At 37.3% G+C, this 17,568-nt stretch overlaps 1 protein-coding gene across 1 annotated transcript in view; it reads left to right on the top strand.

The window, feature by feature from the left end:
* LOC131850984 (major facilitator superfamily domain-containing protein 8) overlaps positions 1–17,568 on the top strand; it is a 34,094-nt gene that overhangs the window by 5,741 nt on the left and 10,785 nt on the right. Inside the window, exons 3-5 of the mRNA XM_059201405.1 lie at positions 1,049–1,378; positions 4,752–4,998; positions 5,684–5,954. Of these exons, the coding sequence (XP_059057388.1) occupies positions 1,049–1,378; positions 4,752–4,998; positions 5,684–5,954 (848 nt within the window). The remainder of the gene's footprint in view (positions 1–1,048; positions 1,379–4,751; positions 4,999–5,683; positions 5,955–17,568) is intronic.

Here is a 17,568-nt window from a genome sequence, read left to right as displayed (position 1 = left end):
AGTACAGTACTTACGTACATTAATGAAATACCTTCTTTTTACTTGTATCAAAATTAAATTATAAGTTCTTGACTTGACTATGACTATGTGACCCCCTCCTGGCGCCAAAGCTGGATCCGCCCTTGGTTTCTTGCCCATTCTTCGTATATGAGACAGCTTTCTGAATGAGCGGTAGATTAAAACAAAGTATTACTTTGTAAGTAGGTGCTTAAGTTTATGTTTATTTGAATGAAGGATTTTTTATTCTATTCTCTATTCATTCCGACGCTGTTACAACACACAAATTTGGTTGTTTCAAGTCGATTGGAGATAGATACGAGCAGACAAATCTGTGTAGCTTGAACCGTCCTCCCTGTTGAAGTTCATGTCTGTATAATATTATAATGGTATATAATATATAATAGTAATCATCTCGGTTATATATAAAGTACACAATCATAAACAACCGTTATAAAAGTTTAATATAGTGTGGGACACGATTGTAAGACGCGATTGCTGCGTCCTTCAAATGTTTGTGTTGTAGCGCCTTTTCTTAAATAATTAATTATCATATAATGACCGATAACTGACAGTTGATATGTAGCAAACACATCTTAAATGTGTCTTTGAAAAATAAAATCTACGGGCAATTACGCGCGAAAGATTGAACATAAAACTGTTGATCGCGCGCTGGCTTTCCCGCTCTATGAGGAGCGCGCGAAATTACGTCTCGTGAAGACACAGGGGCGGGTCGTGAACTTGTTGATTCTACTTAGGGTACTACTTAATTATAAAAATACTCAACTAAAAAAATACACCGACCAAAAACAAGCGACCAGAAATTCCCCGTTCCTTTCGATAGACGCGCACTTGCATGAGTGGGTTGATCTCAGGGTTGCCAACCTTATGATAAGTTTTTTAACATTCTAGATATTTTTTTATATTCTAAATATCGTTTCAGTGGGGACTGGAGGCCCTTTGTATCCTCGGGGCCCTGGGCTGCAGCCCTAAAAGCCCTTAGGTAGATCCGCCCCTGGAAAGACAGCTAATGTTTTTAAAAAATCTTTAGCAAATATAGTAGTGGCGCGGTCGTACCTGTCCGCGGCGACGCTGGTGAGCGAGCGGACGCGGGCGGTGGCGTGGGTGTCGCTGGCGCAGGTGCTGGGGTTCGCGGTGGGGCCGGCGCTGCAGGCGGCCGCCGCGCCGCTGGGGCCCGGCGCACCCTACCCTGCGGCGGGGGAGGGCGCCGGCCCGCTGCTGCGGCTCGACATGTACACCGCCGCAGGCTGGATCAACGCGATCCTCGGCCTCGTCAACTTCCTGCTGTTCCTGCCGTGGTGCTTCAAGGACAGGACCATCGCGGCCAGGGAGGCGATGATCGTGCACGGGAAAAATTCCGGTGAGTTCTCCCAATGAATATTAAGAGGAAAGAGATTTGTAACGCGGCGTCTCGCTTAATAATAAAACTAAATAATACTTAATAATAAAAAGGTGTAGTTAGGTAAGTATTGGACATACGAGTATATAGTCATGAGGAACTTTTACATAGTTAATTAAAACAAATTAACATAAACTTATATAATGCGAGTCGGCAACAACTCAAGGTTACTATAACATTTATTTCCTGTAATGAGTTTTCAACAAGTCACAATTTTCATGTACACATACATAATATAAGTAAAGACATGTACGATTTACAACTTGCTTTATATTTATCACTAGCTTTTGCCCGCGACTTTGCTCGCGTTAATTTATCCCCTTGTGGGTGGAATTTATCATAATCCTTTCTTAAGGAATGCCAACGTCACAGTAGCTATAGATAGCATGCAAAGTCTCAGCCCGATCGGTTTAAAATTGACAAAGTTTCATACAAACTTTCAATCCCTATTTTATCCCCTTGGGGGTAGAATTAATCAAAATCCTTTCTTAGCGGATGCTACGTCATAACATCTACCTGCATGCCAAATTTCAGCACGATCCGTCCAGTGGTTTGGGCTGTGCGTTGATAGATCACTATGTCAGTCAGTCAGTCACGTTTGAGTTATATATATATTTAGATATAAATACCTTATATATTTTTAAATACGCTATGAACATTATTAAGCTTTTGTGTTATTATATATAACTAGCTGACTCGGGAAATTTGAAAAAATATAAATATAAATTGAAGTGCTAATATCATTATTAAAAAATAGGAGAAGATGGTAGACAGGCGAAAAATTAGGGTCGTATGTATTTTTATTGATTAATCATAAAAATATTAAGTTCTAAAAATAAAACTAAAAATTTTGGGGTACCCATCATCATTTAAGAGTATGAAACACAGTTACCATACTCTTAGACCTACTGAGTATATACACAAAATTTTATAAGTGTATTTTTGTTTCAAACACTGTGACATGAGATTTTATATATTACATTTTGATATACCATAATATGTGACCGTTCTCTTCTGAAAGTTTTTTCTCCCGGGCTTAAAACTTCAAGTTTATATTTCCAGCTGTTAGTTCATCCAGTAACACCACCTCCGTCAATAGGTGAAAAGTCAGACTATTTGTCATTATGACGCATTGACTGAATAACGATTTTTTAGTCATTATAAAACCCATAAACTTGGAATTTCGTTTAGAACCTTGCGTTGACGTTATAATGACGTATTCGTTATTATGAAAGGAATAAGTTTATTATTATCCTCAAATTTACCACCAGTTTCCATGAGAATTTGAGTTTCTAATGCAACTAACATTAGTTCTCCCTTGTACATAAACAAATGGTGTAGTGTGTAGGTACAACACGTAGGTATTGGGGGATAGGGTACTGTTAGTAATGTGGACTGAAGATCTCATCACATCATTGCGCGATGTCCTATGTCAGGTTGATCTCCACCTAGAAACCATCTATACAAATTCCTGGTGAATTTGTCGGTAAATCTTTACATCTATACGTATAAATAAAATTGGAGTGTCTGTTTGTCATAATGAACACTGATTAGACTATTTGCTTTAGAAATATCATATGCTGGGGGTCACACTATTCTGCCAAATTTAAATTTAAAATTCTGTATTGTTGTAAACATGTACAACATTTATTTGAAAAGAATACGAGCTGAGTTTCTTGTCAGTTCTTCTCATCTCGAAATCATTCCGAACTGTCGGTAGATTTGACATATAATAAGAGTCTGTAATAGACCTACATGAATTTGATTTTTGAATGACCTGACCTCATGCTCATCCTATCAACCTAGACTAGTGCTCCGCCAGCGTAAACCGTTAGCGCAGGCGGGTGCACCATTCCATTATCATCAATAAAATACACGTAGGTACCTCTAATGTATTATACATATATACGTTGCCTACGGTGGAACGTTCAAAGTGCAAAGTCATTTAAATAATCACAAAGCATGTCTGACGTTAATACAATCAAGCGATGGTTAATTATTGTCAAGTTTATTAATAGTTAATTACCAAGAATTTATTTTGCAACAGGCAGGTACCTACATCTTGTTTTATATAATTCCATCTGATTATTTGTCCTGTCCTAATAAAGTAGGAACACCAACATGTGAATTATAAGATCTTAGTTTACCTTCACAGAATATCCAGTCACACAAATCAATATGTAAATAAGATAAAAACAGCATTATCTGCAGTGTTCTGTATCCATATCTTCAATGCGAGTGGAATATTTAAAAGACATCGAAATACGTTCAGATAAAATATTAAATATCATATAAATCAATATGTACAATTATGATTTTCCAAAAACTTTTATTACTATGTTATATATTATTTAATTTATTATTTTGAATACTTAAAATTGTAATTGTGACATAATTATCTTAAAAATGTAATTACTATGGACATGCTGTTGTGTAACGAGATTTGTTACATTTGTGAATAAAGTAATATGAAATATGAAATATCATTACATAGTATAAAACAAAGTCGCTGTCGTTGTCTGTCCGGCCCTATGTATTTTTTATTGGGTTGTTTTGACTATTGTCAGATGTTTGTAGCACCTGTAGCACTGCGATCTACAGATCTATTGTGCTCGCCCTTTTTCATAGTTCGCTACCTAGACCCGTCAGGGACAAGAATTGAACGATATTCGTCCCTATGTATGCTTAAATCTTTAAAAATACGCAACGGATTTTGAAGCGTTTTTTTTTTATAGATAGAGTGATTCAAGAGGAAGATTTATATGTATAATACATGTACACACATGCGAAGCCAGGGCGAGTGGCTAGTAATTAATGAAAGTATTACGTACGTCGGCAAAGGGGCTCCTTAAATCCATACCCGGGACACAAGTCGCGGGAACTGCACGGAGTTTCCCTCTCAGCCACACGATGGACCCGCCACCCGCACCGTGAATACGTCTCATCATTAATGTACATTGTCCCACTGCTGGGCAATAAAAATATTATCATCTTTAAGACCTCTTTGAGGTGAAGGTTTAAATACACACTAGTATAATATTTTAGCTTTTTAAAAAAAGTAATTCAATTGAGTTTCTTGCCAGTTCTTCTCAATTGGATCTATATACCGAACTGGACAGTAGGGAAAAAATTATAATACGAAAAATTTTATGTTCATAAGCGGCTAAAATGCCCTACTTGAAGTTATTTATATATACTCTTGAAAAATATGACATTGAAATTTAAAACAAAGTACGCGATTACCTATATTAAATTTATATTGTATAAAGTATTGTTAAAACGTAAATATGCCGTATTGAAGTAATTCAAACCGTCTCATATTTATTATCAACAGAGAAAGAAGCCCTGAAGGCCATTAAGCCGGACCTGGTGAGCAGCTGGACACTGGTGGGCGCGTTCTTCGTGTTGGTGTTCAACTTCGTGCTGCTGGAGACGCTCGCTACCAGCCTCACCATGGACCAGTTCGCGTGGAGTAAGAAGCAGGCCCTCGAGTACATGGGCGCGCTCATGAGCGCCGGCGCTATCGTCGCCTGCGTCACGTTTGCACTCATCGGGCCGCTCACCAAACGTTTTGAAGAGAGGTATTACTGCTGATACATCTTTTATGTTACACTATTATATCTCATAACTTTTCAATTTAATAACATGTATTGCCTCTCCTTAAATCCTTGATGTAAAATCTTTAATTTTCCCTAAAAATATCATATTCACTGGGCTAAAAGTTCCCACAGTAATGGAATGGTGCACCCGCCTGCGCTGACGGTTTACGCTGGCGGAGCACCAGTGGAGAATGATAATATGATCATGAGGTCAGGTCAGTTAGCCGATCGTAACAAGTTCACTAAAAAAATATCACGATGGTTTCCAGGGAGGACCGCGTGGTTTCCAACCTGACATGGTACATTGCTAGCAATAAGATCATCAGTCCACATTACTAACAATTCGCTTTCTCCACACTAAAAATATGTTTGAAGCTCAGTTATTCTTGGTTGCATGAAGCGAGAGATCAGATATGATAGAAAGAATAAGGGAAAGTCTCTACCTCGTAGTGGACCGGTACAGGCAAGATGACAAGCGGGTGGAGTCAACCTAGTTTGGTACATTGCTAGCGATGGAGTAATTAGTTCACATTGCTATTAGCAATTTTCTTTTCCCTCAAACTATGTACTATGTGTACAAAATGGTGTAAAATCTGTGAGCTTCGTTGGAAGCGGTAATATTTGCAATAATGTGTGAGGTTTGATGATGTGACGTGGTGATTATCAGGGGGCTGCTGTTGTGGGGCGGGTTCCTGCTGACGGGGCTGGCGTCGGTGCTGTGCATCCCGTGGGGCCCGGGCCCGCCGCCGCTGGCGCCGCCCGGCCAGCTGGAGGCGGGCGGCGGCTGCCCCGCGGCCACGCAGCCCTGGTGCGAGACCTCGCGGGGGCTCACCATCACGCAGTTCTTCCTCGGCTACGCGTGCATCTCTGTCGGATATTCGCTCGGCGTTACCTTGATACAGACCATCTTCTCCAAGGTTTTGGGGCCACGGCCACAGGTGAATACTACGAGTCACGAATTTTATATATTATATATATATAGGATTAGAGGAAGTTGTAGGTTGTAGTGATTTCTAAAATATAATTACTTTATATTTACTGTAACTGTTAAAGCGGTTCCCTAGGGATATGTATCCCGAGAGATATATTCCTTCGATAAGACTGTCGTCACAGATCACGGGCAAAGTAAGGAGTTACGAGCGTACCTGGCTTTCTGCTATGGCGTCTTGGTGCAGGAATCGATGATCGACGACGATGATGATCGATGAACTGATCACACACACAACACGCGCGGCGGAAATTAGTGTATATACACCTTGAATATTGCACACTATCTATATACACCTTGACAATTCAATAGTTTATTAAATCGTAGTGATTCAATTATTATAAAACGTAATTATGTGCGAGCGGCGTTTCTCAGACACGAGCGGGAAACGAAGAAGAAGCGCCATCTTTCTTTCCAGCGATGGCGCGGGCGTACTCGGCTCCTTTCGGCCCTAGATCGTGAGTATGTCTGTCCTTGTCTATTACACGAGATGTGCATTTAAACTAGTTGTGGCGCAAACATTCCCCCGGCCTTAAAGGGTTGCCTTTAAAAAAAATATACATATATATACCACTGGGAAATGAATAGCAGTATGCGGAAGATATATATAAATAAAATGAGCGGTATATTAATGCGTATAAGATTAATCATAAGCGGGAAGTTATCTGAGGTTATGTGAATACGATATATGAATGAAAGTTATATATAACTAAGCTAAATCTAAATTTTACTTATATTAAATATATAACTATTGATGCGGCAATGGGCACAAACGAACTACCGGGCGAAGGTAGCTACCCTTTGAAGTCCTAACAGTGACCACTCGCGTAGTTCCGTCTTTGGAAGGATGTACCTTTTCAACGACAGCTAATGGCCATGAAAAGGGCGGTGCGTTATCTATTACTAAAATTACAACAGTACCCTCCTTAATGGGAACTGATGGAAGATTCCATTTAGCGCGTGTCTGCAATTGATGCAGATACTCCATTCGCCACCGGCGCCAGAAAGACTGTACAATGCTATCCAGAAGGGAATGGCGTTGATTTAAATCGTGCGTGTTGGCTTCTGGCGCAGGAATGGATGAAAGAGGGACAGTATTTAAAAAATGAGCCGGCGTAAGAGCAGACGGCTCAGCGGGGTCACTACTTCTAGCTGTGAGTGGACGCGAATTAATAAGTGCCTCAACCTGAGAAAGCACTGTTATAAGTTCCTCATAAGAGAGAATTTGTGATCCTATCACCTTAAATAAATTATTTTTAACTATTTTTACGATGCTTTCCCAACTTCCACCGAAGTGGGGAGCAGCGGGAGGAATGAATTTCATACTAATGCGATTTTCTGAAAGTTCTAATTCTAAATGCGGGCGATATTCATCAAGAAACTTATATAAATCGCGAAGATACTTGCGAGCACCCACGAAACATGTTCCATTGTCCGTATATAAACAGTTTATCGGGCCTCGGCGAGATAAGAATCGTTTAAGTGCGGATAAGAAACTAACCGTGCTTAAATCAGTAGCAACTTCAATATGAGTAGCACGGGTTGTCAGACAAGTGAAAATACATAGCCATGCTTTGCGGCCTTTAACCCCCCGACCACGAATAGGTGTGTACTGTAAAGGACCGGCATAGTCACAGCCTACATGCGTAAATGCCTTATCAACTTGAGTGACGCGGTGGCTCGGTAGATCGGCCATGAGTGGAAACGTATGGCGCGGTTTTATTTTAAAACAAGCGTTACATTTATGAATGCGATAACGTATTAAGCGGCGAGCGGACAGGATCCAGTACTTCTGCCTGAGTAAGGACATAAGTAACTCTGGTCCTGCATGAAGATGCTTCTTATGATAAAAGTCGATAAGAATATCGATAACATGATCGCGGCGCGGTAAAAGTAGAGGATACTTAGTGCAGTAATCCTCAGCGGAACTTGACAAGCGACCACCGACGCGGATGACATCGTCCTTGTCTATAAATGGTCGGAGCTTGTTTAAAGCGGAAGAACAATATTTATTATTTTTTAAATTATTAAACTCATGTGCAAAATATACTTCTTGCACGGCGCGGATTAACTTTATTTTAGCAAATCTAAGTCTTCACTCGTAATAACGGTATTAAGAGGAAGGCGTTTAATAAATTTATATATATAAACAATAGTCCGTAATAATTTAGAATATACAGAAAGCGTTGAGATAGCGCGTAAAGTAGTGATTCAGAGGTATTTGAAATTAATGTGTGTATAACAGTCCGTTGTTCGGGAATGTCTTCATTCGATAAGTCGTGATTAACAGCAAGTGGCCACTCGGCCGGGTTACTTAATACCCATGAAGGTCCGGTGTACCATAGCGGATGGTTTACTAGCTTGTCTGGTGTGAGTCCACGAGACAGGCAGTCTGCAGGATTATCGGAACCAGCAACGTGATAGAAACAGTCTGCCGGGACGTTATCGATAATTTGTACTACCCGATTGGCAACGAAAGTTTGCCAGCGGTGCGGAGAAGAGTGGATCCAACAAAGAGCCACTTTTGAATCACTAAAGGCGTATATATTATTCACAGGATACCGTGGTGCGATAGTATCAACAACCTTACGAAGTAGTTTTGCGAGTAATACGGCTGCGCACAATTCTAATCTCGCGATGGATACAATTTTTACAGGCGAGACCTTTGACTTGGCGCATAATAATTGAACAAAATATTTATTATCAACCTGAATGTGTAGGTAGACTACACCGCCATAAGCACGTTCACTAGCGTCAGCAAATCCTAAAATATTCAATTGACAATCCTCAACCACACCTAAGTGTCGCGGTATGCGAAGCCTATTAAGCGAGGGCAGTTCTATACAGAACTGTCTCCAGGCTGCGATGATATGATGCGGGGGTTGAGCATCCCAATCACATTTCAACAACCAGAGTTCCTTAATAAGGAGCTTGGCGTACAAAATAGCGGGAGCCACGAAACCTAAAATGTCCCATAAACGGGCAACAGCGGAGAGAATAGCGCGCTTAGTACATATAGCGTCTGGCGTGATTACCTTGAACTTAAAAGAATCATTAGAGTTATCCCAAAATAGACCTAAGATCTTGTGCGGGGTGGAATTATCGAATGATTTGTCACTGAGGGTTTTGTGTGTATCCGGGATGTGAGCAAGCACGTCGCGGGAGCTGCTCGTCCACTTTACGAGATCAAACTGTGCCATTTTAAAAAGTGCAATAAGTTCGTTGCTAATGGTAATAGCCTGTTCATCTGTCATAACAGAAGATACGATATCATCCATATATAGTGCAGACGAAGCAACAGCGGCAGCAGCAGGGAATTTATCCCCTTCATCTTCAACTAGTTGTTGAACAACGCGGAGCGCGAGAAATGGACTCGACCTCAGTCCGAAGCATACACGATTAAATTCATATTCAGTCACAGGATCATCGGTGCTGAAGCGGTACAAAATTCGCTGAAACCTACGATCGGGTTCGCGTACAACTATTTGATGAAACATTTGAAAACAGTCGGCGGAAATACAAACTTTAAAAAGACGAAAGTTAATTAAAATACTAAATAAATCACCCTGTAGGTTGGTACCACTATGCAATATATCATTTAACGAACGACCAGATGTCGTTTTACAACTGGCATCTAAAACCACGCGCAATTTAGTGGTGACCTTATCCTCTCGTAGCACTCCGTGATGTGGAATGTAGTACGAGTACGAGGGTATAAGTGAATTGTCTTGATGCGATTTAACTGGACTTAAATAGCCCTTATCAATATATGCGCGAATTAAAAGTGGGTACGGAACCCATGATTACAAACCCTAATACGGTTTGTATCGCAGGCGGAATATTACGATGCTTGCTATGCACAATACCCGGCAATAGCAAGTGCGGGAATATAGAACTACCTATAAGTACGTCTATATTACTAGGAATGGCAAACTCGCCGTCTGCCAGCGGTAGGTTTTTAATGTGTGAAAATGCGGCGGTATTGACAGGAACGGAAGGCAAACTGTCCGTAATACGGTCAACAACAAGCGCGGAAATATTAAAGTGAACATTAAAATTAAAACGAGAAAATATATTAAATTCTACTGAACCCTTAACGTTTTTTTTGTGAGCCACCAATACCCTTTACCATCGTAGATGAATATTTTAATTCATTTAATAAACCTAAGCGGTCACAACATTCATCAGTAATAAAATTACTTTGGGACGCACTGTCCAATAAACATCGAACTAAGTGTTGTTTACCTAATGCGTCATACACAATAACGCGTGCAGTTGCTAGTAGCACAGTTTTGTTACTGAGCGCGCAAAGTGACAGACCACTCTGCTTGGCCACGGCCTCGCCACTGTGTGACGGGAGCGGGGGTGAGGCCATGCTACTACGGGGCGCGGGCGCATCGCGCGCGGGGCAGCGAGCCCCGATCCGTAACAAAATGTAGCAAAGAATGATGGCGCTTTTGACATGCACGACACGAAGATTTTGATCTACAAACACCTGACTTATGCTTGGTACTTAAACAATTTACGCATGAATTGTTAGCTTTAATATGTTTATAACGATCGAGAGGTGACAATTTTTCGAATGCACTACATTTATAAAAATGATCATGCATATTACTATTACAAAGTGAACATTTTATAGGTGTTACACTTGAAACATAAGACTGCGGGTCCGGGTACTTAGCAGGCGGGCGGTATTTATTAGTAGGCGGGCGGTATTTATTTGACTCTGTACTGGTGGCGGGCGCGGGTTGTGTATTTTCATATATGCGGCATTGTGTTTTTATAAAATTAATAAATCCGTCAAAATCACGTGATTTTGTTATAGAAGAGTGTAATTCGAACGCGCGTAATGTTTCTGAATCGAATTTACGTTTTGCAATATATAATAAAATGAAATCAGATAATTGTTTTATACCTAAGCCCTTTAATGACATAGCGGCGGTGACATACTTATCTATAAATAATTGAAAACTTGCGGCGGAAGGCATTTTGCCTAATTTAAGATTTAAAATCTGGTCTAAGTAATTAGAACCGAGAACGTGAATATCTTGATACTTATCAAGCAGAGACTTAAATATAATTTCATAGTTTTCGGCGCAGGGTGTAATACCTGCAAATACCGATTGTACTTTGGGTGATAACTTACCCAGTAAATAATACAGTTTTTCTGAGTTTGTAAGTGAGGAGTTGTCATGGACAGTAGATTTGTAACTAGCGTAAAATAAATTCCAATCTTGATAATTGCCGCTGAAGGAGACTAATTCCAGGGGGGAGCCTGGGCCTAGATACAGGTGCATCTATCCCACACGAATTCCCACCCGTGGGCGCAGAAGAAAGATCAGAAAATGTCTGTTTAATTGAACAAAACAAATCTTCAAATGAGTCATATACATTTTAAAATCACTAGTATCCTGACGACTTAGGCGTAATGCCGGTTAGTCAGGGAGAGAAACACCTCAATGCCTACAATATTCACAATTATCTATCTCTTATTTGTTTTTATAATAATATCAACACTTTCGCTCCAAAACTCCCGCTGCCTCCGTTCAATCGTCCGTCATCCACTTGTCAATGTCACATAGATTCCTTTGGCTCTGGCCTCTGACGTTCCGTTTCAGGTTACATGATTATTGACTTTACCATTTTTAATTAATGGTGCGTCACACGATAGTTAACAGTCGGCCATCCTGCAATAGTGTCTGGCCCAGACACATAGGTAACTGATGAGCGTAGTCATGCTTATCAAAGGATATAGTGTCTACAGGATCATATAACAAATACTTAACTAAATAAACTAAAGATACACATTACTTTCATAACATTGACTATCTTAGTATACTGTCAAAGGTTTACAATCTAAAATCAATACTAACAGAGCTAAGTTTCGGCATGCATTCAGAATGCACAAAATATAACATAACATATATTAATTTACATAATCCAAATCACCCAAAGACATGAACAACCTTTTAGAGTATCAAACAATTATTTGGCGGTGATTGACTTCTATGAGTCAGACTGTAACATATCACCATCACAATGTAAGTTTCCGATCTTATGAACATTGCATTTTTTTTATACCTCCGAAATAGAACTTGACATTTCTCATCATGAATATTTTAACGGATAAATTTAACATATCACATTACAAAAGGTAAAACTTAATTACCTACATATATAGAGAAAAAAATATAAAGAGAAAGTAATATTCTCGTGACATAAAATTAGAACAAAATCGCTGCCTGCCTTCACCTAACCAATAGAAAATAACAGGTCAATATTATTCAAGTGGTTCTAATACCCTCAATACTACTACTACTATTTTACTTCGACGATACTCTTGATTTACCAGAGAATTATTTTAATATAACATAATTCATTGAATTTCAGTTATGATTTACTTAACAATACCATCAGCTCACTGGTCAAGTAATCTATTGCACCCTTTGAACCCTGTACATTTAGGGAACTATAAATGATTGTAGATACTGATCTCAATTTTCTTTACAACACCAGTTTAACATAAACCAAAACCCACTGTTCCAGATTAATGTGAAATAGAAATAATCTTTATTCAAACAAACTTAATATAAGCACTTTTGAGTAGTCAAGATTTTTGAATCTATCGCTTATTCGGAACGCAGATTCATTACAAGAAGAATAAACAAGAAACCTGTGTGTTGCTCTTTTAAATAAATATTGATTTACTTATATTTAATTAACAACAAGGATTAGGCGTGCGGCAATCAACATAAAAACCGCTACGCACTTAATCTCCGTTCAATCAGACAACATTGACAGCGCTATGAATTTCAAGTTAGATATTTTCTAAAAAAAAACACTGATTTATAAATGATGACATTTATAAATTTTTCAATTTTATAATAAGCTTTTTTTTTTTTTACAAAGAAAATATTTTATGACACATTTGATTTCTTTTTCTGGCAAATTGAGTACAGATTCTGGGAGTTTGTTGTAAAACCTTGCGCAATTTCCATAAAACGAATTACTAACTTTCGTCAAACGAACGTGAGTTTAGTAAGCCTACTATTCACTTTATATTTTATCGATGGTATTCGTAGCCACTTCGGCCATCCAACGTTATCGAAGGGCCTCATTCGATATTATCATAACAGTTAACATCGGGTAATATAATAAAATTAAAATCATATAAAATTTAGTTTGAGATACTTTACATACTTAAAATATGAAAGTTGCCACTGACAACTACACATTACATTTCAACATCATGAATTCAGTCTTTGTTATATTTTTCCGCCTTAAGTTGTATCACTTAATTTTTCACACCAGGTACTAGTCAGCATCTCTGCAAACACGGCTGCCTAGCTAATTAGTGAAATACCTGTTAAAACAAAACATTAAAAAAATGCCACCGCTTGCCCACTATGACTACGGTCTCAACAGATCTGGATTTTATTAGACTCAGCCACCGCTTGCCCGCACAAGGAGCTGCGGCCTCAAACTGGTCAAATTCTCATTAGACTCAGCCACCGCTTGCCCACACAAGGAGCTACGGCCTCAAACTGGTCAGATTCTCATTAGACTCAGCCACTGCTTGCCGCCACAAGGAACTACGGCCTCCAACTGAAACACATCAAATATTTAACAACTGGTCATTTTCTCAATGAGGCATTCACCGCTTGCGCACGCAAGGAGTTACGGCCTCCAACTAGTCATATTCTTTATGGTACTATGCTATTTTTACTTCAGCCTCAAGTGCTCTACATTGCAACTCAACTATGGGTTATATGCACTCCCATCAAAATTTACTATTACTTTTTATTCTATTACATATCTTTAAGAACTGGATTTCCTGGTTCCATTTTACTATTTCTCCAACGCTTTAAAGGACTTTATAACATTTAATCATAAGTTAATTCAATTTAATTATGTACCAAATTCGAATTATATATCTGGTTGATATATATCTAGTATCTACCAATTTCTGAACGAACATGCAATATATTACTACCACATACCCTACTCCTATTATTATCTACCAAATCTTGAGTAGCATCAACAAAAAGCGAGTCGTTCGTTGTACGTCGCATTGAGCACACGCGGATCCCCATTTTCTCCGTGAACTAACGTATACGGAACCATCAGCCGCGATCTCAGCGCAATCATCTCATCAGTATATCATCAAATCTAAATCACCATCATTTACCTTAAAATCCATAAATCGTATTCATAGTCATATGATTATTATATTAATCTCATAATTTCATCAAAGTATTGCAAATCATTTTTCATTGTCATATCACCCGCCCGTTCTATTAGCCATTTTGCTCATAATTCAGCTTGTCATCGATTGTAACTCATCATTGTATCACTAGCATTCCTTAATCTTTCAGATCTATTCGTTCATGTACAACTCTTCACCGCGTATATTTACCGACTATTTTCCATAGAGGTGTATCAAATTTTACCTTGTGATCGTCCTTACTACAATCTTGCAGTGTAACTATCTTGTACACCTCGAGCGCTTTATTCATAATATTTCTAAAGTGTCTGTATACGGTGTCTGGGTTCTATAAATTAGCACCTCTTCTAATTTCCCATTAATTACAACAGACACATAAAATCAATTCTGAAAGGATTAATTTCAATTTAAACTATTTAGTTAGTACAATAGTCAATCCGATTTCTCCAAAGGGCGTTCAGCCACACATACAAGTGCATATAGGTGCTCAGACTAATCTATGGAATCAAATGCCCAGCATTTGATTGCGTTGATCATTACTTATAAAAATTTTAACTTCCGTCGTCGTCAAAGACAACGCTTTAAATTTAATTCAATCTTATTTATCTGATCAATATCAACCAAATATTTGAAAACAACATCACCGTTATTATTATAAACTTCCAATATCTCTACACCTGTAATTTTGTACAATTCAACATTAAAACACCCTCACTTATTTAATACATCCGTTCTCGTATGCTATGCAAGTGACAACATCAATTCTTATATGTTGATGAGTTTACTATTAAAAGCCTTAGTTAACACTTTTATTTTACTTCAACTCAACAGTTATGTCAAAAGTGACAATGGTCTAAATACAACACATCCAATCTCATATTCCAGTCAATTGAGTCAACATGTATACCAACAATTCTTACATGCTCGTTAATTTAGCATTATACGCTTCGATTATACTTTTTTTTTTTTCAACCAATTAAAATCTTAATAGATACAATATCTCAAGATTTAACAAAGGTTAACTAGAAATTAATAAAATTGGCAAAACCATCTACAACAGTAATTTATAACTGTAAACTGTAATCTATTGTTAACAATATTTAACTTTCTTATATCTTAACTTTCATTTATATCCTCTAGTAACTTTTCTTATATATTCCTGGGATTAAATTGACAGATATAGCCTTACTTCCACAACTTATATTGTCTCTCATTTTATTTGCATTGGATATAAAGGTCTCTTAAAACAGTTATAGGTTCAATAGGATCCTTTCAACTTAAATCTAGTATACCCATGTACACTTTTCAAAACTTTAATGCTCATACATTTAACAACAATCAATTGTCCTTTTGTTTTTGTTTTTCTTTTAACTACCTGTGCTTCTTAAATTTGTATTCACTATAATACCATTATAATTAAAGAACAATGGCTCAGCTCGCAAACATTTTCTCAACAAATAATTCTCTATAACATGTAAAACTTACAACTTAGACCATGCAGTATTTATTTTTCATTTTACATATATGCTATTCATAAAGTAGTTTATTATCCATCAGTAAACCATATAAAAATCTCATAAATTACGCCAGTATCCATATTCATAAACCAGCTCGTCCATACTGACTATCCATGTCTCTCTCTATGGAAGTTTGCATCCAGTCTTCTCCTGCTGTTTCCTTTTTTTTTTCTTATGTCATCTGCTTATCTTTTTTTCTGCTGTCCTGCGTTTCTTTTGTCTGTCGTCTCTGCCATTTTCTTATATATATATATATATGGCTTATAAATTTTTCATTTCATTATATGGCGTCCTACAATCCAATCAATCACAATACTATTTAAATGTTAAATAGGCATTACTATATGTATTTATACCTGTACATATGATACAATTTTCTTTTGAATCATTACTATTTATATATTTTTTTCTTCTATAAATTATACTGATACTGTGCTTGTGAATCACTGTTCATCCCAACGGATACCAACATCTCACTTTCAATCTAAGTTACATTTGCAGTGATTAACTTGTGTTCACAAGATATTGAGGATTTTTCCTATTCTTTTTTTTTTTTTTTACTTATATATTCCTGTCATAGCTATACCGAAATCACCATGCACTGTCCTCTACAGTACAGTAGATTCATAGAAGATAATTGGAAGCTTGCCACAGTATAGAAGTGCTATCTTCATAAAACCGACTAACTTCAGTCTCATCCTCTTTGGTAACAAAGTTATATTAAATAAAACAAACCACATGCTTATAAAGGCATAGCATAAAACACCAACAATCAGGAATTCTCATAAATATATAACGGTTGTATAGAATGGGAACGAATTTCCATGCATGGACAATTATGCAGCCTATTAATAACCACATTACCAAGGTCATCAGCAAAGTTTTCTAGAATATCCATATCTCTTTACTTTCCTAACAATCTTGTCTGTCTGTGTCTCATAATATTCCTCTATAATAATTTTAAAGCTAATGTACTTTGAATATCTTAACATTGCCTCCCACAGAGACTATTTAATAATAACTAATTAATATACAGAAACTTCATTAGTCAAATCATAAAATATTTTATAATCCTGTAGTCTACAAATACATAGAAGGTAAGTTACATAAACCATTTAAAAATAGTATCCAATTTTTCCTTTCTCCTCTATTTCACCATATCACAGTTTACATGTATTCACTTAATTCTCTCCCGTCTGTCCATACCTATATACAACAAAAGAGTGCTATGCACTCATTTATTTCCATTTTCCTGCCATAATATTTGAATTATAAAGTTTATTATCCAAATTTCACAATTCTAGACCACACTGTTTGACACAATCCATGTGCTAACTTCAAGATGAGTTCATTATTAACTCATGAATGCTTTAAATCAGTTATTATCTTCTGATATACATTTATTTATATTAATATTCAATAATATACTCTACTTTTTTTTTTTTTTATTATCTGTACTTCACAAATATATAATACAATTTGAATTTAAACAATGATTTCCTCCTTGGTTCACATTTCAATTCCAATACAGATTTAACAATGAATCTGTCCACTTTATAGTTTCTTAGTACTGTCATTCTACAAATGACACTAAATAATAAAACTCAACGGATAACTTAAGCTCAGATCCTTGCAGCAAATCTTCAGTTCATTAGCTTATGCACTACACAAGATTGGACAATATAGCAATACATTGCAATATATTACAATAGTCTATTTTCATTATTGTGATAACAATTGTCGTATGTTGTGCATATTCATATTATAAAATCATGACATTTTGTGCAATTTACTGTATGGAGAGTTATAACTCATCAAAA

The sequence above is a fragment of the Achroia grisella genome, unplaced genomic scaffold (genome assembly GCF_030625045.1).
Source record: "Achroia grisella isolate CSIRO2021 unplaced genomic scaffold, CSIRO_AGI_Agris_v1 utg780, whole genome shotgun sequence".
NCBI classification, from domain to species: Eukaryota; Metazoa; Arthropoda; class Insecta; order Lepidoptera; family Pyralidae; genus Achroia; species Achroia grisella.
The sequence above is the reverse complement of the archived record's forward strand: the minus strand, read 5'-3'. Positions and strand labels throughout refer to the sequence as shown.